This window comes from Polistes fuscatus, unplaced genomic scaffold, assembly GCF_010416935.1.
Source record: "Polistes fuscatus isolate 324 unplaced genomic scaffold, CU_Pfus_HIC Scaffold3, whole genome shotgun sequence".
NCBI lineage: Eukaryota > Metazoa > Arthropoda > Insecta > Hymenoptera > Vespidae > Polistes > Polistes fuscatus.
In genome coordinates this window covers 4,424,199-4,443,434 of record NW_025113107.1, presented here as the reverse complement: position 1 = coordinate 4,443,434, position 19,236 = coordinate 4,424,199, and the positions used below count along the sequence as shown (strand labels likewise).

General features: G+C 28.4%; 3 protein-coding genes across 7 annotated transcripts; 1 reads left to right on the top strand and 2 right to left on the bottom strand.

Annotated features, from left to right (window-relative positions):
* Nucleotides 1-29: 29 nt before the first annotated feature.
* Nucleotides 30-965, bottom strand: LOC122519143 (prefoldin subunit 1). The gene is made up of 2 exons (XM_043638425.1): nucleotides 681-965; nucleotides 30-618 (listed from the first exon to the last, which is right to left on the bottom strand). Exon 2 carries the CDS (start codon nucleotides 598-600, stop codon nucleotides 220-222), a length of 381 nt encoding a protein of 126 aa, XP_043494360.1. The 5' UTR covers nucleotides 601-618; nucleotides 681-965; the 3' UTR covers nucleotides 30-219.
* Nucleotides 966-1,056: 91 nt separating this feature from the next.
* Nucleotides 1,057-15,869, top strand: LOC122519141 (dnaJ homolog subfamily B member 6-like). Of its 5 annotated transcripts, XM_043638417.1 has the most exons (9): nucleotides 1,057-1,074; nucleotides 1,310-1,483; nucleotides 10,049-10,158; nucleotides 10,821-10,930; nucleotides 12,190-12,300; nucleotides 13,625-13,798; nucleotides 14,309-14,549; nucleotides 14,888-14,977; nucleotides 15,703-15,869. In XM_043638417.1, exons 3-9 carry the CDS (start codon nucleotides 10,094-10,096, stop codon nucleotides 15,866-15,868), a joined length of 957 nt encoding a protein of 318 aa, XP_043494352.1. In that variant the 5' UTR covers nucleotides 1,057-1,074; nucleotides 1,310-1,483; nucleotides 10,049-10,093; the 3' UTR covers nucleotide 15,869. The 5 variants fall into 5 exon arrangements, with proteins under 5 accessions (XP_043494352.1, XP_043494355.1, XP_043494351.1 ...); XM_043638420.1 differs by lacking the exon at nucleotides 1,057-1,074 and having other exon boundaries at nucleotides 1,186-1,483; nucleotides 14,393-14,549; XM_043638416.1 differs by lacking the exon at nucleotides 1,057-1,074 and having other exon boundaries at nucleotides 1,189-1,483.
* Nucleotides 15,870-17,588: 1,719 nt separating this feature from the next.
* Nucleotides 17,589-19,019, bottom strand: LOC122519138 (putative acyl-CoA-binding protein). The gene is made up of 3 exons (XM_043638412.1): nucleotides 18,880-19,019; nucleotides 18,252-18,366; nucleotides 17,589-18,154 (listed from the first exon to the last, which is right to left on the bottom strand). The coding sequence occupies exons 1-3, from the start codon at nucleotides 18,892-18,894 to the stop codon at nucleotides 18,009-18,011; spliced, it is 276 nt and encodes a 91-aa protein (XP_043494347.1). The 5' UTR covers nucleotides 18,895-19,019; the 3' UTR covers nucleotides 17,589-18,008.
* Nucleotides 19,020-19,236: the final 217 nt, after the last annotated feature.

Genomic DNA, 19,236 nt, shown 5'->3' with positions numbered 1-19,236 from the left:
AATATTGGGTAATAAAAGAAACGCATACAGACATTACCAATTTTTTAATAGCATTTTAGGAATATTACAATTCAGCACAGACAATGATGAGTGAAACGTAATCGTGATGACAATTTAAAATATTTAATAAAATAGTAAGTATCGAAAAAACTTAATATTTTTCATGAAGTGGTATCATATTCGTTGAAATATAATGAATGAATATTTAGAAATGAATGTTTAACCTGAAGTATCTTTGCTTTGTCTTTGCTGCACCATTTCTCTCAGATTATTTTCACTCTCTTTTAAACTCTTTTGCAAATAAGTTTTATTATTTTCTAAACTTTGAACCTTCTCGTCGACAACTTTCATTCTATTTTCCAAACCAATTTTAATATTTTCAATATCGTCAAATAAAAACATTCGACCAATGGATTCGTAAGTTCTTGTGTCCGGTGGCAAAGAGGTTATCTCTTTAACGGTAAGTTGTGCACGTTGTTTAGTTCGTTTTAATTTGTCTATTTGAGCATCAGCAAGTTTCAATTTTTGTGTGGTGTCTATCATTTTCTCATGCAATTCCGAAAATGCCTTTTTTAATTCTTGATCCGGTACTCTTGCCATGTCTCTTCTTCAATATATCTAATTTTAATCAAATATTTATTAACATTTTACAATGATTTAATATTTCTATATATACGTACCTTTAAATATTGATTAAATTTATATTTAAACACACCACACGTTCTGTTTTTATTATTATCTTTTAATAATCCTTTAATCAAATTTGTAATAATACAACATTGTTAAATAATGATTCTCACATCTATGTTCATCCATATATGACAAACGTGTTTAATTTATCAAGGCATATTCGCATGACATATCAAACATATCATTGAAAATCAAATAAGTTACGTAAAATATCAGATTCTAGTAATAATTTCTTAATACATGTAATCGATCCTAACAATTAATTTCACTGTAATAAATTGACGTATTACGTAAAATTCTTTTGATTAACGTATTATCGTCAACTCGTAATCTGATTGGTTGTTACCGATAAACCTTCATGAACATTCTCCTTAAATATAAGAAGTACGTAAAATTAGTTATTGTTCAGTTCACAAAGAGTAATTTATTAATACATTTAGTTACCAAGTAACTGAATCGATTAATTAACAAAAATAACGAGTAACGATATTAATATCATTCAATCATTTTAGATCTATCTATCTCTTTCTCTCTTTATTTTTCTTTCTCTTTCTGACCTAGAGTCTAGAAGGATCGAAACACGTTATACGCCATATTAGATATCGACCTTTGTTTGCAGCAACTTCAAGCGTTAGCATCGTTTCTCTACTTTTGTCGCGTTGTGCTCTGTCTTTCCCTGTCCGCGGTCGGTATTCCTTTAGTCTCCGGGTCCAAAAGAATCATTTATTTTTGTGCATTAAATTTATTGTTCTGTGCCATTGGTCAACGTGAACGTGGAAGGAACCACTTTGCGGTGAGTGAGATTTTTCTATGGCTTACAACCATTATTATTAGGCTCTCTCCCCCTCTCCTCTCATCTCTTTAACGTTCCTTTTTTTTTCTCTTTTTATTTCTCGTTTCGGGAGAACGAAAAAAAGGGCAAATAATTTTACGTTATTCGATTATCTCTTTTTCTCTTTCTAGCTTACGGGTACGGATCACCTTGGTAGTTTCAAGAGAGAGAGAGAGAGAGAAAGAGGAAGAGAAAGAGAAAGATAGAAAAAGAATTAAAAAAATTCAATTAATAAAATTAATAGTGTCATCGTCATCGTCTTTATCGTCACCATTATAGTTATTGAATATTTAATTGAAAAGTTAGGTATAGTATTTCTTTTTTCTTTTTTTTTGTCTTTTTTGTACTCTTTTTCAAGCCCTATCAAAATTTACATTGATTTTTATGTTGATCATACAATAGGTTGCCCTTTAGCCTCTAATGAGGGTGACCATCATGCGAAAGTCCAAGCTCGGCCGTTATATACATCTTTCTTATATATATATATATATATATATATATATATATATAACAGCACATAGTATATACCACCGGAGTAAATATACGTTAGCTGCCCTTTTTTCTGTCTCTCTTTCTCTCCTTTTTTTTTTTTTACTATTGTCGAAGATCGTATTCTACTCTCCTTTCTTTCTTTCTTTTTGGACTCTACTGGTTGGAGTACAATTTCGTCAAATTTGTCTGTTGCATAAAACTCGTTCAAATAATATTTTCCATTGATTTGAATTAAAAAAAATTAGAATTATTTATATTAAAGGAATTTTTGTAATTACACGTAAGTTTGTGTTATATATCGTTCGTATTATTTTAAAGGTAAGCAAGCAATTGCAAGGAGAGCATAGTGTTTCAATGTTTCTCTGATCTTGGCCTATAATTTTGTTATATGCATTTATATCTTACAAAAAGTTTTGTCTCGCTAAATATTCTTCCGAAAAATATACGTATGCATTTAATAATACGAAGAATATATTTTCTCGCGCGCATTACGTACGTACGCTTGGAAAAAGATTATTAATTATTTATCATCGTAATTAATAAGTCCTGTCACTTAATTAGGACATTTATTATCTATTTGTTATTTGACTCGGATAATATTGTATTTTATCTTATGTTTCACCAAGTGGGAAGAATATATTATTTTGTTCTCGTTCTTATTTACGATCGGACGACTCATGTTCTTTTAATTCTATATTGATTTACTTATTTTTACGATGTATTTCGCATATTCTCTAATAATACTAATTTTATTCATCGCAAGAGAATATTATACATGTATATTTATATAGATATATATGTAGGCAGGTGGAAGAAGAAGAAGAAGAGTATATAACACAGCGTTAGGATATATGTATATTATGTTACGTGGTAGAAAGTTTGTAGGTTATGTTTCGCATCTATTTTACTTTTAAATAATTTCTTTAACCAACCTACTGAATCTGACTAATGTTATAGATAATAGTAGTAGTAGTAATAATAGTAATGTGACCTCCGTTCGATAACCTAAAGCGACGTGATATCATAATTATTCATAAAAAATTTGTAGATATATATTGATCTTTAAGCGTTTCTCTATATACTTAATGCATTTCTTTTTTCTTTTTTCTTTTGACAAAATTCTTCGAATTACGTCTGGCATAACTTGACGAGCTACTTTTTTCTCTTCTTTTTTTTTTTTTTTTTTAAATATATCAATGATTCATACTTATAATTATGTAGATAAATAAATAAGGTATTAATTTATTTACAGCCTGATAACTTAGTAAATGGACATGGTTATAAATAAAATACTGTTGCATGTTATAACATATAATACAGTTTAGCACTTATATAATAATCTTAATAATTATAAATAATAACATTGAAATGTATTTAATATCTCATTAAGTAGTAACGTGAAATCTCATGATTTTCTTCGTATCGATAGATATTCATTAGAAAGTTAACGATAACGCGATAACTATGTTGTGTAGAGTGTTGAAACAGCTCTCTAACAATTCGAAAATTCGTTTGTATCATCGATAATAACAACTGTGAAACGTTGTTAAGAAAAATTCTTTATTCAACAAAAAATCAATATTGTTATTATTTTCCGCGAGCAGGAATAAAATAGTCGAGATTTATTTGAACGATGTATCTTGGTTTACCCGTTAACCAACGATCATTGAAATAATTGCAACAATTGGTGCAATCATATAAAACACACACCATTGGTTAGGTACACGTACTGTCTGCATCGTAAGATACATCCGTTTAAATTTACGAACGAATTGATTAAGTACACAATCATTTTATTTTATTTAAATATATACAATATTTGCTTATGTTTATAAAATTATTATTTTTTGTTGTTGTTGATTAAAAGCCTTTTTTTAATTTGTAAAAATACGAGTAAGAAAAAAAAGGTAGGATAAATAATAACGGAATAGAAATACGGAAGATCAAAATTAATCGTAATGCGTAGTATGTGTATCAGTGTCACTGTTACGATGATAACAGGGCATCGTGTATAAAATTCAAGCGGTGTCATCCATATTAATGAAATTATTCTTTATTAGTCCAACAGTTATACGCGATTTAACGGAGCTCACGTTCACCGTAATGTTTCCTGCACGCGAACTCCTTGTTATCGCTGGTATTAGTTTGATACTATGTTACCATATCATTATGTCTACTAAACTAAGAGGAACTGTTTTTGATTAGAAAAGTTCAATTTATGTCATATAATCAATTTATCCGGCCATAATCGTACGATTACTATGTGTAACACGATTGTCACGAAATTTTAATTATTCGCCAATTTTTCAAAAATTCAAATTTCCCGGGTTCTATCTTTTTTCTCCCCACCCCCTCCTCCCACCTCGAATCTATTTCTAATTTATCGTACACGGTTCGTTAACTCTTCAGGATATACGTTACAAATTAGTTTGATTTGTTAATTTACCTTCCCCCTCTCCCCGCCCCCTTTTTTCATTCTTTCTATCATACGGAAGTATGATATTAAGTTGCTAAAGAGATAATTAATAAAAATAGGGTCGATGATCAAAAGGGAGATGATTATTTTAAAGCGTTCACAGTGGTTCTCAATCGCAAGTGATTTATTATTACAAGGCTAACACGATCAATCTGCTCTGTTTATCAGAATTACGTAATTTCGTTGGTACAAAACCACGAGGTGGTGTTATGCCAACGACACGCATGAATATTTCTAAAAACCTGACATTGCACTTTATTTTTCTTCCCTGACATTGCGCGAATTTTATTTTATTTTTATTTATATTTTTATTTTATTTTATTTTATTTTATTTATATTCTCTTGATCCTCTTTCTTTATCCTCGTTTTATTTTATTTGGTAATATACTTTAATAATCAATCAATTTATATTCAGGTCACGTATTTAGTATATGAGTATTTTTAACATGAAGAAAATAAAAAAAGGTCAATGCAAATCGTTAAAAATTCATTATTCGGTTAACATATTTTTTTTTTTTCATAACGATTGTCTTGCAAATATCATTTCCAACGGTTTGTATGTAAGTAATGCAAATACATATATATATACTTACATACATATGTTTCGTCCGTTGACATGCGTAAGCTCGTTATATTATGCATAATGCATATACATATTTATGTATTTAACAGTGCCGCAATAAAGGATGGTTGTGGAAGGAACAGTTGATAAAATTTGCGTTCATCTTTGCGGTTCGTTTGCATTGTCGATTTCTTACTGTTGTCGCTCAGTATTGTTGATTTAACTAGTTGTATATATAAGTTGTGTTGGTTGATAAATTTATCGAGTTTAGTTTATCATTCAGGAGATTAAACTTCGACGATTAAATTCTGTTCTTCTGATGTATCTTAATTAAAAAGAAATTTTTAGTAAAAATTCTTTGATAATTTATAAGTTTTTATTTAATGTTTATTATGATTTTTCATCGATGATTATTTTTTAATCCCTAATTTTTTAACGGTTCAAATTTTACATAAAACAAAAATTGTCATATATACAACTGTTTTTGTTAAATGTTTATATATATATACGTAACGCATAATTTATTCGCATAGATTTATTTTGTTTTATTTTTTAAGAAGAAGAAAATAAAGGAAATCTCTTTTAGAACATATTAAATTGTTTTCCTTTAATTTTAATATGTATAAATAATTTATTCGTGCACATAGGGATCACACAAAAAGAGACAAAGAAACAAGAAGATATCATCGTTGTGTTTCTGACTCATATTTAACAAACAAAAAAAAAACAGGATCCAGGTGGACATATCCAAGGAAAATGAAACGAAAATTACTACACAACGTGTAATCTTTAATCCTGTGTCTGTTTCTTTTTCCTCAAGATTGTATTTAAAATTTGTTTATCTAATCTTTCGTGGTTCTTCAAACTTAATATTTTTACTACAAGAGGAACGATTGTTTCTCTCTTTTAAAATCCTTTTTCTTTGAATACGTCGTCCTGTGGCCATATATGTAAATCTGACGTCACCACCCTCATGAGAGTCACATAAGGACGCCCACCTTGACACAACGACCACGTTGTGACAATCATGATGATGATGATGATGATGATGATGATGATGTTGATGATGATGGTGTCGTTTCTCTCTTCTTTTCCGCATCCTTAAAAAAAATTTTTTATTTATTTATTTGTTTTTTTTTTTTAAATATTTTTTAAAAAGAACATTTTTTCATATTTTGATTTAATATATTTTTCTTTATTCCTCATTGCTATGGAAAATACAAATACTTTAATTGAAACTAAAATTATCTAAAATCTAAGTTAAAATTTATAGATTTTTTGGAGGTTAAATATTGAGTTTAAATCTGAATTATTAGACGTTGTGTGCAATTAATTTGTTACCTTTTAAACACACAAATTTAATATTTATTTATAGAGTAATTATACATCTATTATTTTTGATAACTTTGATCAATTTTATTTCAATCAATTGCCTGAACTTTCTTTTCGTAATAAAGATGGTGATTTTGATGCATTGAATTTAACATCATGGCATAGAATTAATTGCTATACTCAATATTTCAAATTAAATTCAAACAAGAATGGTGGAAGGAAAATGAAAGATTAATACTTTCGTTCAATAACACATTTTCCAATTTCGATATTTTAATTTACTTATTTTAGTATGTAATAAATTGTTTGAAATCGATCGTCAAGAACAATTTTCTCGTTATACGATCTAAAGTCAAAATGGAGACCTCGAAAAGTGCCCACTCGTTCTTTAGTTTAAAATGATTAACATGCATTGCGTAGGAGATAAACGCGTTTGCTACGTGAGTACACCTTTCGTATTTCGTTTAAACATGAAAAATATGAATCACCTTGTTCCTTCTTCTGACACGCATATACACCCAGAATATTGATATCTCGTAGAAAACAATATCTACGATATTTCATTTTATTCTTGTTACTTCAAATTCAATTTATTTGTCATATAAATTTGTCTAACTTTTTATTTTTTTCCTACAATTTCGAATTACCTTCTTCTTTTTATTGGCACGAGTTTTATTTCTTCGACGTTCATAAGAAAAGATAAATACATTGATATTGAAATATATTTCAATTTGTGGCCATGAGTTTAGTTTTAAATGTGTAAGGTAAATTCTGATAAATAGCTTTACTATCAAAAGTAATATAACAATAATAATATATTTATATATGTATAGTAATTTATAATAATGTTAGTGTAGAATAATCTTGATGTTCATTTTTGGTGATTTAGATTAATCAAAACCGCTCTTACTTTGAGGAAAAATATGAAAAAAGGGAGAAGAATAATAATACTTTTTCTTTTCTTGTCTGTTTCTCACTTTATCTCTTACTTCTTATATTTTTATCTCATTTCTCGCGAATATAAACACTTATGCGAATATAAATTAGCAATTAACATTAATTTTAATTGTTCCTTCTTCTCTCTCTCTCTCTCTTTTTTTTTCTCTTTCCTATTATTTATCTATCCATCTTTCCCATTAAGCGTGAAAAAACAAGAGATATTAACGTGTCGTGACTAAACTTCGTTCAGCTCTGACTCAAGCCAGTAGTTTGCGAAATCTATCGTATAGTAGTAACTAGTAGTAGTTGCCAACAAAAATTGTGCACGTAAGCTAGGGCGAAAAGAAAGATAAATAGATAGATAGATAAATAGATAGATAGATAGATAGATAAATAAGTAGATTGAGGAGTAGGGTGATGGCTGTTTCTATCTTCTATTTGCGAACTAACACCATCTTTGAGATCTAATCGTCACGGAAAGAACTTATAACGTAACTTGTACCTATCAACTATAAACGAAGAAAGAGAGAGAGAGAGAGAAAGAGAAAATCAAGGTCGTGATCGCTAAGGTATCTTCTACTTGCCCCACTTTAAAAACTCCATTCGGTGATAACTCGTTACGAGACATCTAAACGTTATTACATTTCTTTCTTTTTTTTAATCTTATTTATTTTCTTATTTTTTAATCTTTTTTTTATTTTTATATTCAATTTACCCTCTCGTTCGATGCAAACGAATTTTATTATTGATTTTGGCGCGCGCATTTCGGCATTTCGGTGAAATTAACGAGATCCGAAAGTATCAAAATTTGATTTGAAAATGAATTAGGATTAGAAATGTTAAGTGTCTATAGGTCGATGACGAGCATGTTAAATTTTACCATCCTTGGAATTTTGCCCGAACGTAATAAATTCGTTTCCCTCTGTTATCTTAAATCTTTTGCTTTAATTTAATTGCAGTTTGGTTTTGTCGAAAGGTGGTGCATCGGTGAAATTAAGATTTTGAAATAGATCGAAATGGGGTATAAAGTTATTTTGTTGAAAGGATTAAATATGTAATATACTGTACTTAAATATATTATATATATATATATATATTACAGAGAGGATGAATATGATTAATTGATTTATGTAAAGCACGAATGCAAGTGGGATCGTACATGTGTATCTATAGTCAATGCATAGTGTACTGATCATTGAAAACATTACGAAGTAACTAAAAATAACATTTAATATTATCTTCTTATTTAAGAGACGTATATACATTAACATTAATTATTATATTAAATTCGTAATACAATTTTGTTGTGAAAAATGTTAAATAGTTTATTAATTATCTGAAAGATATATATTATATTTTAAAAAAATAAGAATATAAGAATATTATATTCTTATATTACATATATATAAGAGAATATTATATATAAGAATATTTCCCACGGCTATTTTATTTTATTTTATTTTTTGTTTTCTTCAAAACTAATTAATTATTATTAGACCAAAAAAAAATGTAATAGCATGTGTTTTTCTCCATTATCGAAATATTTGAGATCAAACAAAATAGGATATAATAAGATAATATGAAAATTTAATAAAGATAAAAGTGAAGAAAGTAGTAGGAGAGGGGGGAGAGAGAGAGGGAGGAGAAAGGAGAGGAATGGAATATCGTAATGACCTCCACCTACGCTTTTCATACTATTTTCGATACTCGGTTCGGCTAACTTTAGAGTTTTCGTCGGTCCAGTCTTTGACTTTGAGCTCAGTTTTCTCCCGAGAATTCGCTCTCACGCTACTCGACGTGTAGCACGTTCCTTATTGCGATTTCCTTATTTATATTTTTTATTTTTTTCCCCCTCTCCCCAATTTCATCGCAATTTCTGACATTTAATTTCGATCTATCTTCGTCAATAATTTTTAATTCGTCGTCTTTCATTTTTCAGATGTGTATTTCTTTTCCCCGGTTCTATTTTAACAAATTTTCCGATTAGAAGATAGGTGAAAATAATTTGTTTGCATATAAAATTAGAATAATTATTCGATTATGATTATTTTCTTTTCTATATTTTCCTTAATTTTTATCTCAAAGTATTATTAATACGAGAATTCAGTTTATATACCGTGTGATCGATGAAAATATGCACTTCGATAATATAAATGGCCGGAAAGCGTGAGATATGTGTTATTGCTATTTAAAGGTGATTGCTATGCAACATTGTGCCTATCCTCGCTTAAAAGTAGTGCCAAGTTTCTAACATAAGTTTATCGAGCGAGTGAGTAGAAAAGGATTCAATTAAACAAACGTTTATGCTTACGCGTTACTTTTATTATTATTATTATTATTATTATTATTATTATTCTATTTTGCTTTCCTTTTTCTTTTATTACTTTTTTCGTTTTCCTTTTATTTCTTATTACCTGTACCGTTGAAGAAAGTAATAAAAGAAAAAGAAAAAAGAAAAGAATGATCTTTGTCGATACAAATAAATTCATAATATTCACATGTATATATGGGGGGGGAACCTTTGAAAATGATTATCGTTAAAGAGAGAGAAGGATAATGATAGATTTGAAATTGAAATTAGGGTAGACTATGGTTTTCGAATTATTTCATCTTATAGACGTCCTATTTCTTTTTTTTTTTTGTTAACATAAGTTACTTGCCAGCTGGCCGGTCAAATGATCTTGCTTAATTAGTATAACTAACTATGGATTGCATTGTTCGACAGGTGGTTGCTTAAGCTCTGATACCTGAGAATAAAATACATATAACGATGGTCGACTACTACAGGATTCTTGAAGTACAACGAACTGCTACCAGCAATGACATCAAAAAAGCGTAAGTTCAATCAAATTAACAACAATAACATAATCCTTTTGTCGATTATTTTTAAATAAAAAAAGTATATAATTCAAGAAAAGATTAAAAAGTGTTGTAAGATTTTAACGAAAAAATGCTGGTCTTCATTATTTGAATCTTTTTCTTTTTTCTTTTTTTTTTGTTTTGTTTAATGGGAAAAACATTTAAATATATTTCACATGAATAATACATTTTCTCAATGGGTAAACCGGTGAAAAATTGAATGAAAAGCTCCTGCAATAAGAACAAGTAGAGCAACCGTATTTTGGCCATCATCCAAGTTCGAACTTCGAGAGAACAGTTGGTCGGGTCTTGTATATTCGATGCTTGAAAGTAAAGCATGACGATCATAATAAAATAGATCTTCTTCTTCTTCTGGGTGAACCAGTTTGAATAAAATATCCTTGTAAAATATTAAATTTTGTTAACTTCTCTTATAGTATTTAATAATTTCTTCTTCCATATTTATTGGGATCGATTTTGTTTCCGTATATTTCAAATTTAAATATGTATATTTGTTTGTTCACTTTAATTTAAGTTTCAAACATGATTTTGCATGTTTAATTATACTAATATATTACATATTAATTTACATATATTTTTTTGTAAGATAATTATTGATTTTGTTTTGATATTTACAGATACAGAAAATTAGCGTTGAAATGGCACCCAGACAAAAATCCCGAAAATTTAGACGAAGCAAACAAGAAGTTCAAGGAAATATCCGAAGCTTATGAAGTATTGATAGACGGTAAGGATTTATTTTTCTAGCTTATGGCCAAAAGTAAAAGGAAAAAATATTAAAAGAAACAAAAACAAAAAGAAAACAAATATCCAATCCACGAGAGGGATCGATGAATTTATAAATTTTAAAATAAAACAAAAATGAAGTTGGGAAAAATATTATTTATGGGTTGGGGGAGGAGGTGAAATAAAAAAGGATTATTATTACTTTTCAATTGATAATTTGAATATTTCGAAGGAAGAAAGGAGAAGAAAATTGAACAAAAAAGATAAAAAAAAGAAAAAAAGAAGCAAGAAAAACGAGCATAAATTTTTTTCATCGGCGTAGAAACGTGCTTCGCATGAGAGCTTTTCTTCCAAAAGCGAATCCCACAAAGTACATGAAATAATTTATTCTTAATTAAAGAAAAAAAAAAGAAAACTATTTATATTAATAAATGTGTCGCAGGGCAGTTTAACAGGGTTAGATCTTATCCTTATTCTATTTGTTGAATTTATCCAAACCTAACCATTATTCTATTTGTTGAATTTATCTAATCTTCCTGCGACACATTTATTAATAATTTTATTTTTGGACATGATAAACAACTAATCGACAATTTATATTTTTTTTCTTTCTCTTTATCTCTATCTCTATCTCAAAAAACACGCACGCTTTTAGCTCTTTTATTTACTTGTTTTTCCACGCGTTAAACGCTTTTATGCAAGGAGACTATTTGAAAAAAAATTACAGTCGCCGTTTCATTATTTCTTTTATTTTTTGTACATTAAAAATGAAATTTATACGTAAAAAAGAAAAGCTGCTGCTAATTTTTCAAATAGCCCTAGCACATACTTCTTATTATTTAATTATTGTATATATATATATATAGTTGTTATACGTGAAACGAAATTGAAAGGAAGAGATTAGGGGAAAAAAGAACAAAATTATTTCACAATGTTATCTGGTTGCTCGTAAAATTTTCCTTTCGTCCCAAAAGATCTAATGATTTTCTGCAATTATGTTAATTTTCTCTTTTCAATTTAATTTAATTGATTTATTTTATGTTTCATTTTGTTCTTTTCGTTTTTCGTACGCGTTGAACAATTATTAAAATGTTTACGGTAAGGAAAAGAAATGGCCAACAACAAACAAAAAAAAAAGAATAAAAAAATAAAAAGAAAAATAATTTTCACACTCGGAAAGAAAAATTTAGAAGGAGGAAGCTCAACGAAAAATCTTTGTTTCCGGACACAATCTCATGGCACTTTGGTCTGGGTGTTCAGATGCGAAGAGACGAACCTACGACCAGCGATTGTATCAGAAGGCGTCCTCAAGGCCAGGCCGTGGATTCACCTTCCGGAGTTTCTTTGACTCTCCCTTCCAGCGACACTTTGGTACCATTTAAAAAAAAAAAAGAAAATGAAAAAGAAAAATTAGAAAACAGAAATAATTGTCAAAAGAAAAAAGGCTTTACAAGATTAGCCTCTACCACCATTGAAAATTTCCTTCATTTGAATTTATATTCTATTTTTAATTGCTGCAAATAATCAACAAGGTTGGGAAGGGGGGAAGAGTAGGGGGTTTAACATTTTCAAAAGCTGGACATTTCTACAAGTCAAGATTGATAATGGATAAAACATAGGATTGAACATAATCGTATTAAGAATAGCAAGTAGAAAAATTGTAGTTTGATTGATCGTATTTAATATCGTCGGAGAGAGGAAAAAGAAATAGATGATCCTTCCCTTATTTGTTACTCGTAGTTTGTCATATTTTATCATTTATGCACGAGAGTTTCTATTGTGAATCCTTAAGAACAAACAATCCTCTGTTAAGATCAAATTTTCCGTTCCGTGTGCGTTAATTTACGAGTGTTTTTAAGGATATTTAAAAGAAACTAAAAAGGAATCATTGATTTTTGTCGGATGAATTTTATATTATTTTGATAAATGTATCTTTCTTTCTTTTTTTTTTCTTTATTTTATTGTTTTGTTTTGTTTTGTAATCGTTTTTTTTTACATTTTTATGTGCACTTTTTTCTTCCCCCTCTATATATATTTTTAAATTCATATAATAGCCAATCAACGCGAGGTATAGAAAAGAGATGGAAATACAAATTATTCTTATTTTTCATTATGGTGAGAAAGGAGAGAGTGCCCCGGATTCGCTCGCTTATTTTCTTTTTCAAGAAGCGTAACTCATCATCTTGATATGCGCAAATTAGTTAACAACGAGTGCACCTTGTTGGCAGAGTTCTTTTTTCCTTTCTTAACAAGCAGTCTCCGTGTCCTCCTCAATGATTTAAAAACAAAAAGAGAAAAGAACTAACATTTTGACTACAGTACTCATTTTTTTATTTTGTTCTCCTATATATTATATATATAAAAATTATATTCTATTCATTTCTTTCTTTTTTCGAAAAGGAACATATATAACTTCGATTAGTTCTTTTCTCTCTGATAATGATTTTTCCATGCCAATTTCCTTGTTTATTAAAAAAACAAAGCAACCATTACAACAACAGCATAAACCAAACCCAGCAAATATTTGACTAACATACACACTCACGTTGAAATTCGCAGAAATTCCCTTGCTGCTTCTTCTTGGATTTTGGAACGAATAAAACTTGTTATATGAAAAGCTATTTTTAATTATATTTTTTATTATCAAATTGAAAAATGATTAATATGATATTTTCTTTTTGTACGATTTTTACAGAAAAGAAAAGGCGTGTTTACGATCAGTATGGCAAGGAGGGTCTACAGATGAACGGTGGCAAGAGACGTCATGAAAGTGACTTCAGGCCATTCTTTACCACCTACGTGTTTAGAGATCCGGAGGAGGTCTTCAGAGAATTCTTTGCCGCCTCGTCCTTCGACGACCCCTTTGATAGTAATTAAAAAACCAACTATTATTTTTTATTCGTTCATTCATGGGTCTGAGATCTCTAATAAGATTTATAAAGATTAATAAAACATTTTTTTTTTATATACATAATGACAATAAAAAGCATAATTTAGGGCATAGTATAATAGGGCTATATATATACATAGAAAATAAAAGTTCTAGAATCGTAGTTTTATATTATTATTAAGTGATTTTAAAAATCACGTCAAAACTTTTGATATACCGTGTATATTTTTTTGTAATAATATAGGTAAAAGTTTGTCATATAAGCCAATAAAGTTATGGACGGAATTAATGGTAGCGTGTTTTAGGTTCATACATTGAATTTTGTAGCATTGTTCTGTGAATTTATTAATCATCGTGATATTAAGAAAAAGTTTTATATTTAATACACGGTATTTAAATTTTAAATAAATGAAAAATAAGTTTTTATCATATAATCTAATATATAGCACGTAATTACGTATATAATAAAATTTATTTTCGATTATGCAGGCTTATTTGGACCTGCTACTCGACGAGGTCAAGGTAGTATTGGTACTAACAACAGTTTAAGCACATCCTTGTTTGGACGTCTAGGTATTCATTCGCCGTTCTATAACCCACTGAGTGGTATGGAATTTACCGAATTCAATTCATTTCCTTCTTTCGACGTAACCGCCAGCCATGGGGCAGCAGTTAAAAGGACCAGTACTTCGACACGTTTCATCAATGGAAAAAAGATTACCACCAAAAAGTAATGATCGAAATAAATACATACATAGATATATTTTTGATGATTCTGATAGTGAAACAAATTAGAAAACAAAGTAGAAGAGAATTAATCTTTTATCATTTCTAGCGTCATCTAAATAAAAGGTTCCCAAACTTATTATAAGACCTATAAACTTTTAAACATAAAGATTACTCGATGTTACCTTTTTCGATCCTCTAAAATATACCCTGGATCATCTTTCAAGAGACAGGGGAGCAGATTGAAACGTTATTATATAATTTGGGAACCATTGATTTAAATAAATAAAATGATTTAAATTCATCCAGTAATCTAATTATTTGATTTTTTTTTGTCATCAGGATATACGAAGATGGGAAGGAAACCATAATGTCATACGAGAACGACGTCCTAAAATCAAAGACGGTGAACGGAGTACCACAGTCAATAACGTACAGTTAAATTAAACTTTCAATTCGAATTTCGATCTCTCATCGGCAATCGAGAAAATATATCCTGTCGTCGTCACGTTTCAAATATCTCTACTTCGAAGTACTGCTAATCCAACGGCATCCAGCTACCTACCACCAATATATCCAGAAGTCGCGTTTTCTTCTCTATATCAAGATCAACGTCGAGACTATCTTTACTATTCTTTCATCTGCCTTTTCTCCTACTCTCTTCTACTTCTACTTCTTCTTCTTCTTCTTCTTCTTCTTCTGTCTATTTTTTTCGCTTTTATCTATTTCTTACCTTATTTATATTCGTAAATCGTTTACCAACTATTTTGGCTTCTTTGAGACTACTAAATAATTTTTGACTGCTCGCTCGCAATTTATTTATTTCTTTCTATCTTTCCTTTAATCTATTTCTTTACTTTCGTGTATGCGTGTGTGCGCGCCCAAACGCATTTTTAATGTATTATTTATAACGGAATGTCCATAAAATATAAATTAAGATAAGAGACGTGTATGGTAATGACAGGATTTCTAGCTCTCGAGCGATCGTATCGTGGCGATATATTAGATAAAATATATATATATAATAAATAAAAATTTAAGAAAGTGTTATATATTAATTAAAATTAAGCAAAACGTTAGGAGATGATGATGATGACGATTGATGATGATCGTGGTTATATTACTCTCCCGCTCTTGTCACGTTTTTATTTTATCAGGTTCGAGCAAGTATCGACAAGTCGTCAGGTCGCTGAAGGAGGCGATGACGTTACGGTGATTAGCCAGACTGTAAAAGCGCATCACGGTGATTATCCGAAGGGTACCAGAAACAAAACCCATCATCACCCTCATGTCAAGAAGGTGGATAAAAGTAAGAGAAAGTAAAGAGACGCGTAACACCATTTTTCTCGGCGCTTCTTCACGTTCCTTTCCTAAATAATTAATAACAATCGATTGATTAGGTTGCGGTACGATGGACTTGATGTAAATTTTTCTTTTTTTATCGCTATTATTACTATTACTATTATTATTATTATTATTATAATTAATTATTATTATTATTATTATTATTATTATTATTATTATTATTATTTTTATTATTATTATTATTATTATAATTAATTAATATTATTATTATTATTATTATTTTTATTATTATTATTATTATTATTATTATTATATTATTTACTACGACATCATGTTTGTTGTCGCTTAACGAAGGAAAGTTCCACGTAAAAATATAACAGATGTATATCTGATTTAATTAATAACCGTATCTTGTGAGAGTGATGTTCGGTGAAAAAACAGAAAAGAAAAACAATCGTTATAGATTTACATGTCTATGCGATTGGAAGATAAATAATAAAATTAATGTCGAGTACACTATTATAGTAAAATATATTTAAATTTTCTGATAATATGTGAAAAGCGGTGATATATAATAACATCTGCAGGTAGCATATAGTGTCGATAATAATATATATATATATATACACATATATATATATTATTTTTCTTTTTCTCACTTGCTTCGTCGACTGTTTAATATCATTATTTAAAATTGATGTTTAAAAATTACGATAAATTACATAAAAAATGCATCATTTCTTTTCATGAATGTCAAAGATTTACTGTATAACTGCATAAGTTTTATTTGAAAATTTTATTTTGATTATCAAATATTATATACATACATACATACATATATACAATTATGCATCATTCTCTCGCGTGTGTTAAGATACGTTGTTAAATTTCAGAACTGATGATAATTATGATTAAATTTTAAGCTCTTATTACGAAGAGAAATCGCTAAATGTGTCAGCATTATTAAATTTGTAATTTTAAGTTTTAAACATTGAATCGGCCCAAGTGCGCATATAGATATATTCCAATAAGAAGATCCATTGCTTTATCATTGCCTTAAATAAAATTGTATTGTCTCAATAACTCACTACAATAATTCATTATTTCTTCTTTTCTCTCTTATATATATATATATGTATATATATATATATTTCGTCATAGTCATTTAAATACAAAACTCTAGGGAGCGTTAATTAAATAAGTTATATTAAAATGCGCGCGTATATAGTTTCCTAAAAATAAGATCCTCCATCCCAAGAGCTATACTAGCCTTCTTCTTTATATTGTATATGTTTTTCTTTAAGTACTTAGTTATGCGCGGATTTGTATATAATGATACCGACAAAACATGTTAAACGCGAACAAATACATTATTAATTACTTATATGTATAAATTACGTCTCATCTATTCCCTAATCAATACGAAAAGAATTGGATACGAATGAAATTAAAACTTATGTTTCTTCAGGTGAATTTTAGAATATTCTTGCATATGAAGGTAGTTTAGTTTTTATTCGCTTTATCTATTTCTCCTATACATTAGGGATATAATATATGTATATGGAATTTTTTAACTTAATTTATCTTGATTTTTTAAAGGAAAATAATGACGTAAAGGTAGCAGTCACGCCAACTCTACAGGAAAAATCGAGTATTCCCAGTGACATGTCCTTGAAAAAGGTTTTACTTAATGGGAGATTGCCACTTCCCATTTGGTCAAGAAATTCTAGATCGTGGATTATGATTTTATTTTTTTATTTAAATATATACAAAGAATATGTATATTCTTCTTATAAACAAGGTAAATTTGTTAATGCTTTCATAATGTGAGATATAAAATATGCTCTTGCACATCATGCACACTTATTGTTAGTGTTGTGTTTCTCATATAAATAGGATACATACGAAATTGTGCAAAAGTTTAGATAATTATTTTAACACAAAACTTTCCTACATTTTTTTTCTATTAGATTATGAAAACAAAAAATTATATATATATATATATAAACATTTAGAAATATATATTAACAAAAAAAATGTATATATTAGCTTAGGCGTAACATATATCTTTATTCCCAAGATCATAAATTTACCAAAATTAAAATTCAAACAATTGCTTATATTTATTAATGGACGATTCAATCAATTCATTTTCAATTTATGAATTATTCTTTTCATCGAGTTTCATTAATTCATTGGCTTTAGTAATGTATTTTTCTTTTGCTTCATCTTGACTTATACCTTTTATTTTGTTCCATGCTTCCCATTTAGCCTTTTTTTCAAATTCCAAAATGCTTGGTTTACCTGAAAGAAAAAGGATAAAATTTAATTATCATTTGTATAGAAAAAGAAGAATTTCTCTCTGAGTTAAATTTAAATCAAAATGAAACTTTATTTTTACCTGTATCGCAGTCACCGACTGTTGCTTGTTTATACAATGAATACAATTCGAGTAAACAAGCATTCGGAGGCTTGTAAGAAAGTTTTTTCACATCCTCGCTTGCTTTGGTAAATTTCTGTAAAAATAATTTAATATCTTAGATATTAGTTATACAATAAAATACAGAAGTAAAAATATCAATGGTCGAATGATTTTTATTTTTTTTTTGAAATATTATATTCTTTATTTAAGTAAAAACAAATGATACTCTTTTTTTTTCTTTACTACTTTTGGTTTAATATCATTAAAAAAGTTTTAATAAATTGACAAAATAATTCAAATAAATAATAAAGATAAATGTTTCACATATTTATTCAGAACAAAGTTAAACCATTCAATAAAATCAAAAATGTATTATCCGATTAGATTAATCGAGATAGTTCAATTAATTTGGTATAAAAATGAATCATAAACACGTCCGCAAGATAAATGTGTGTCAACTTAATACACTTACACACACATACTTATTATAAAATTGATAACAACAACATAACAACCGGGAGGTGCTATGGAACATTAATAATATAACAATAAATGATTTAATTGTTTTATACAAATAATTATTATTTTTTTATTAAATACCAATTACCTCGTCTAAAGACATTTTTTTCGATCTTTAATTATTTAATAATTTTATTATAAATTTATTGAACGTAGAAAAGCTGAAGGAACACTTTATGTAGGAACATACACTGAGAGGTACGGTATCACGAATGAGTACGCGCAGAATCGTAGACATTTACTTTCTGGGATCGTAAAGGCTTATCCGCAATAAAATATAGATATGAATGATTTTATATAATTTAAAAGAACATATTAATGGTTTATTACTAAATCCGATCTTTATAATTTGTGCTAATTTCTTTTAATTAATTATCAAGATCGAATTTACTAACAAAAATTTGCTTTATTAATTATGTGATTGATTTAAAACCTAAAGTCCAGC

Excerpts from the sequence above, each read along its gene's own strand:
- LOC122519143 (XM_043638425.1), bottom strand. The coding sequence starts at position 600 with ATGGCAAGAGTACCGGATCAAGAATTAAAAAAGGCATTTTCGGAATTG.
- LOC122519141 (XM_043638417.1), top strand. The coding sequence starts at position 10,094 with ATGGTCGACTACTACAGGATTCTTGAAGTACAACGAACTGCTACCAGC. Across the intron at positions 14,550-14,887 it reads AAAAAGATTACCACCAAAAA|GATATACGAAGATGGGAAGG; the intron begins GTAATGATCGAA and ends TTTTGTCATCAG. Across the intron at positions 14,978-15,702 it reads GGAGTACCACAGTCAATAAC|GTTCGAGCAAGTATCGACAA; the intron begins GTACAGTTAAAT and ends TTATTTTATCAG.
- LOC122519138 (XM_043638412.1), bottom strand. Across the intron at positions 18,155-18,251 it reads AGTCGGTGACTGCGATACAG|GTAAACCAAGCATTTTGGAA; the intron begins GTAAAAATAAAG and ends TTTTTCTTTCAG.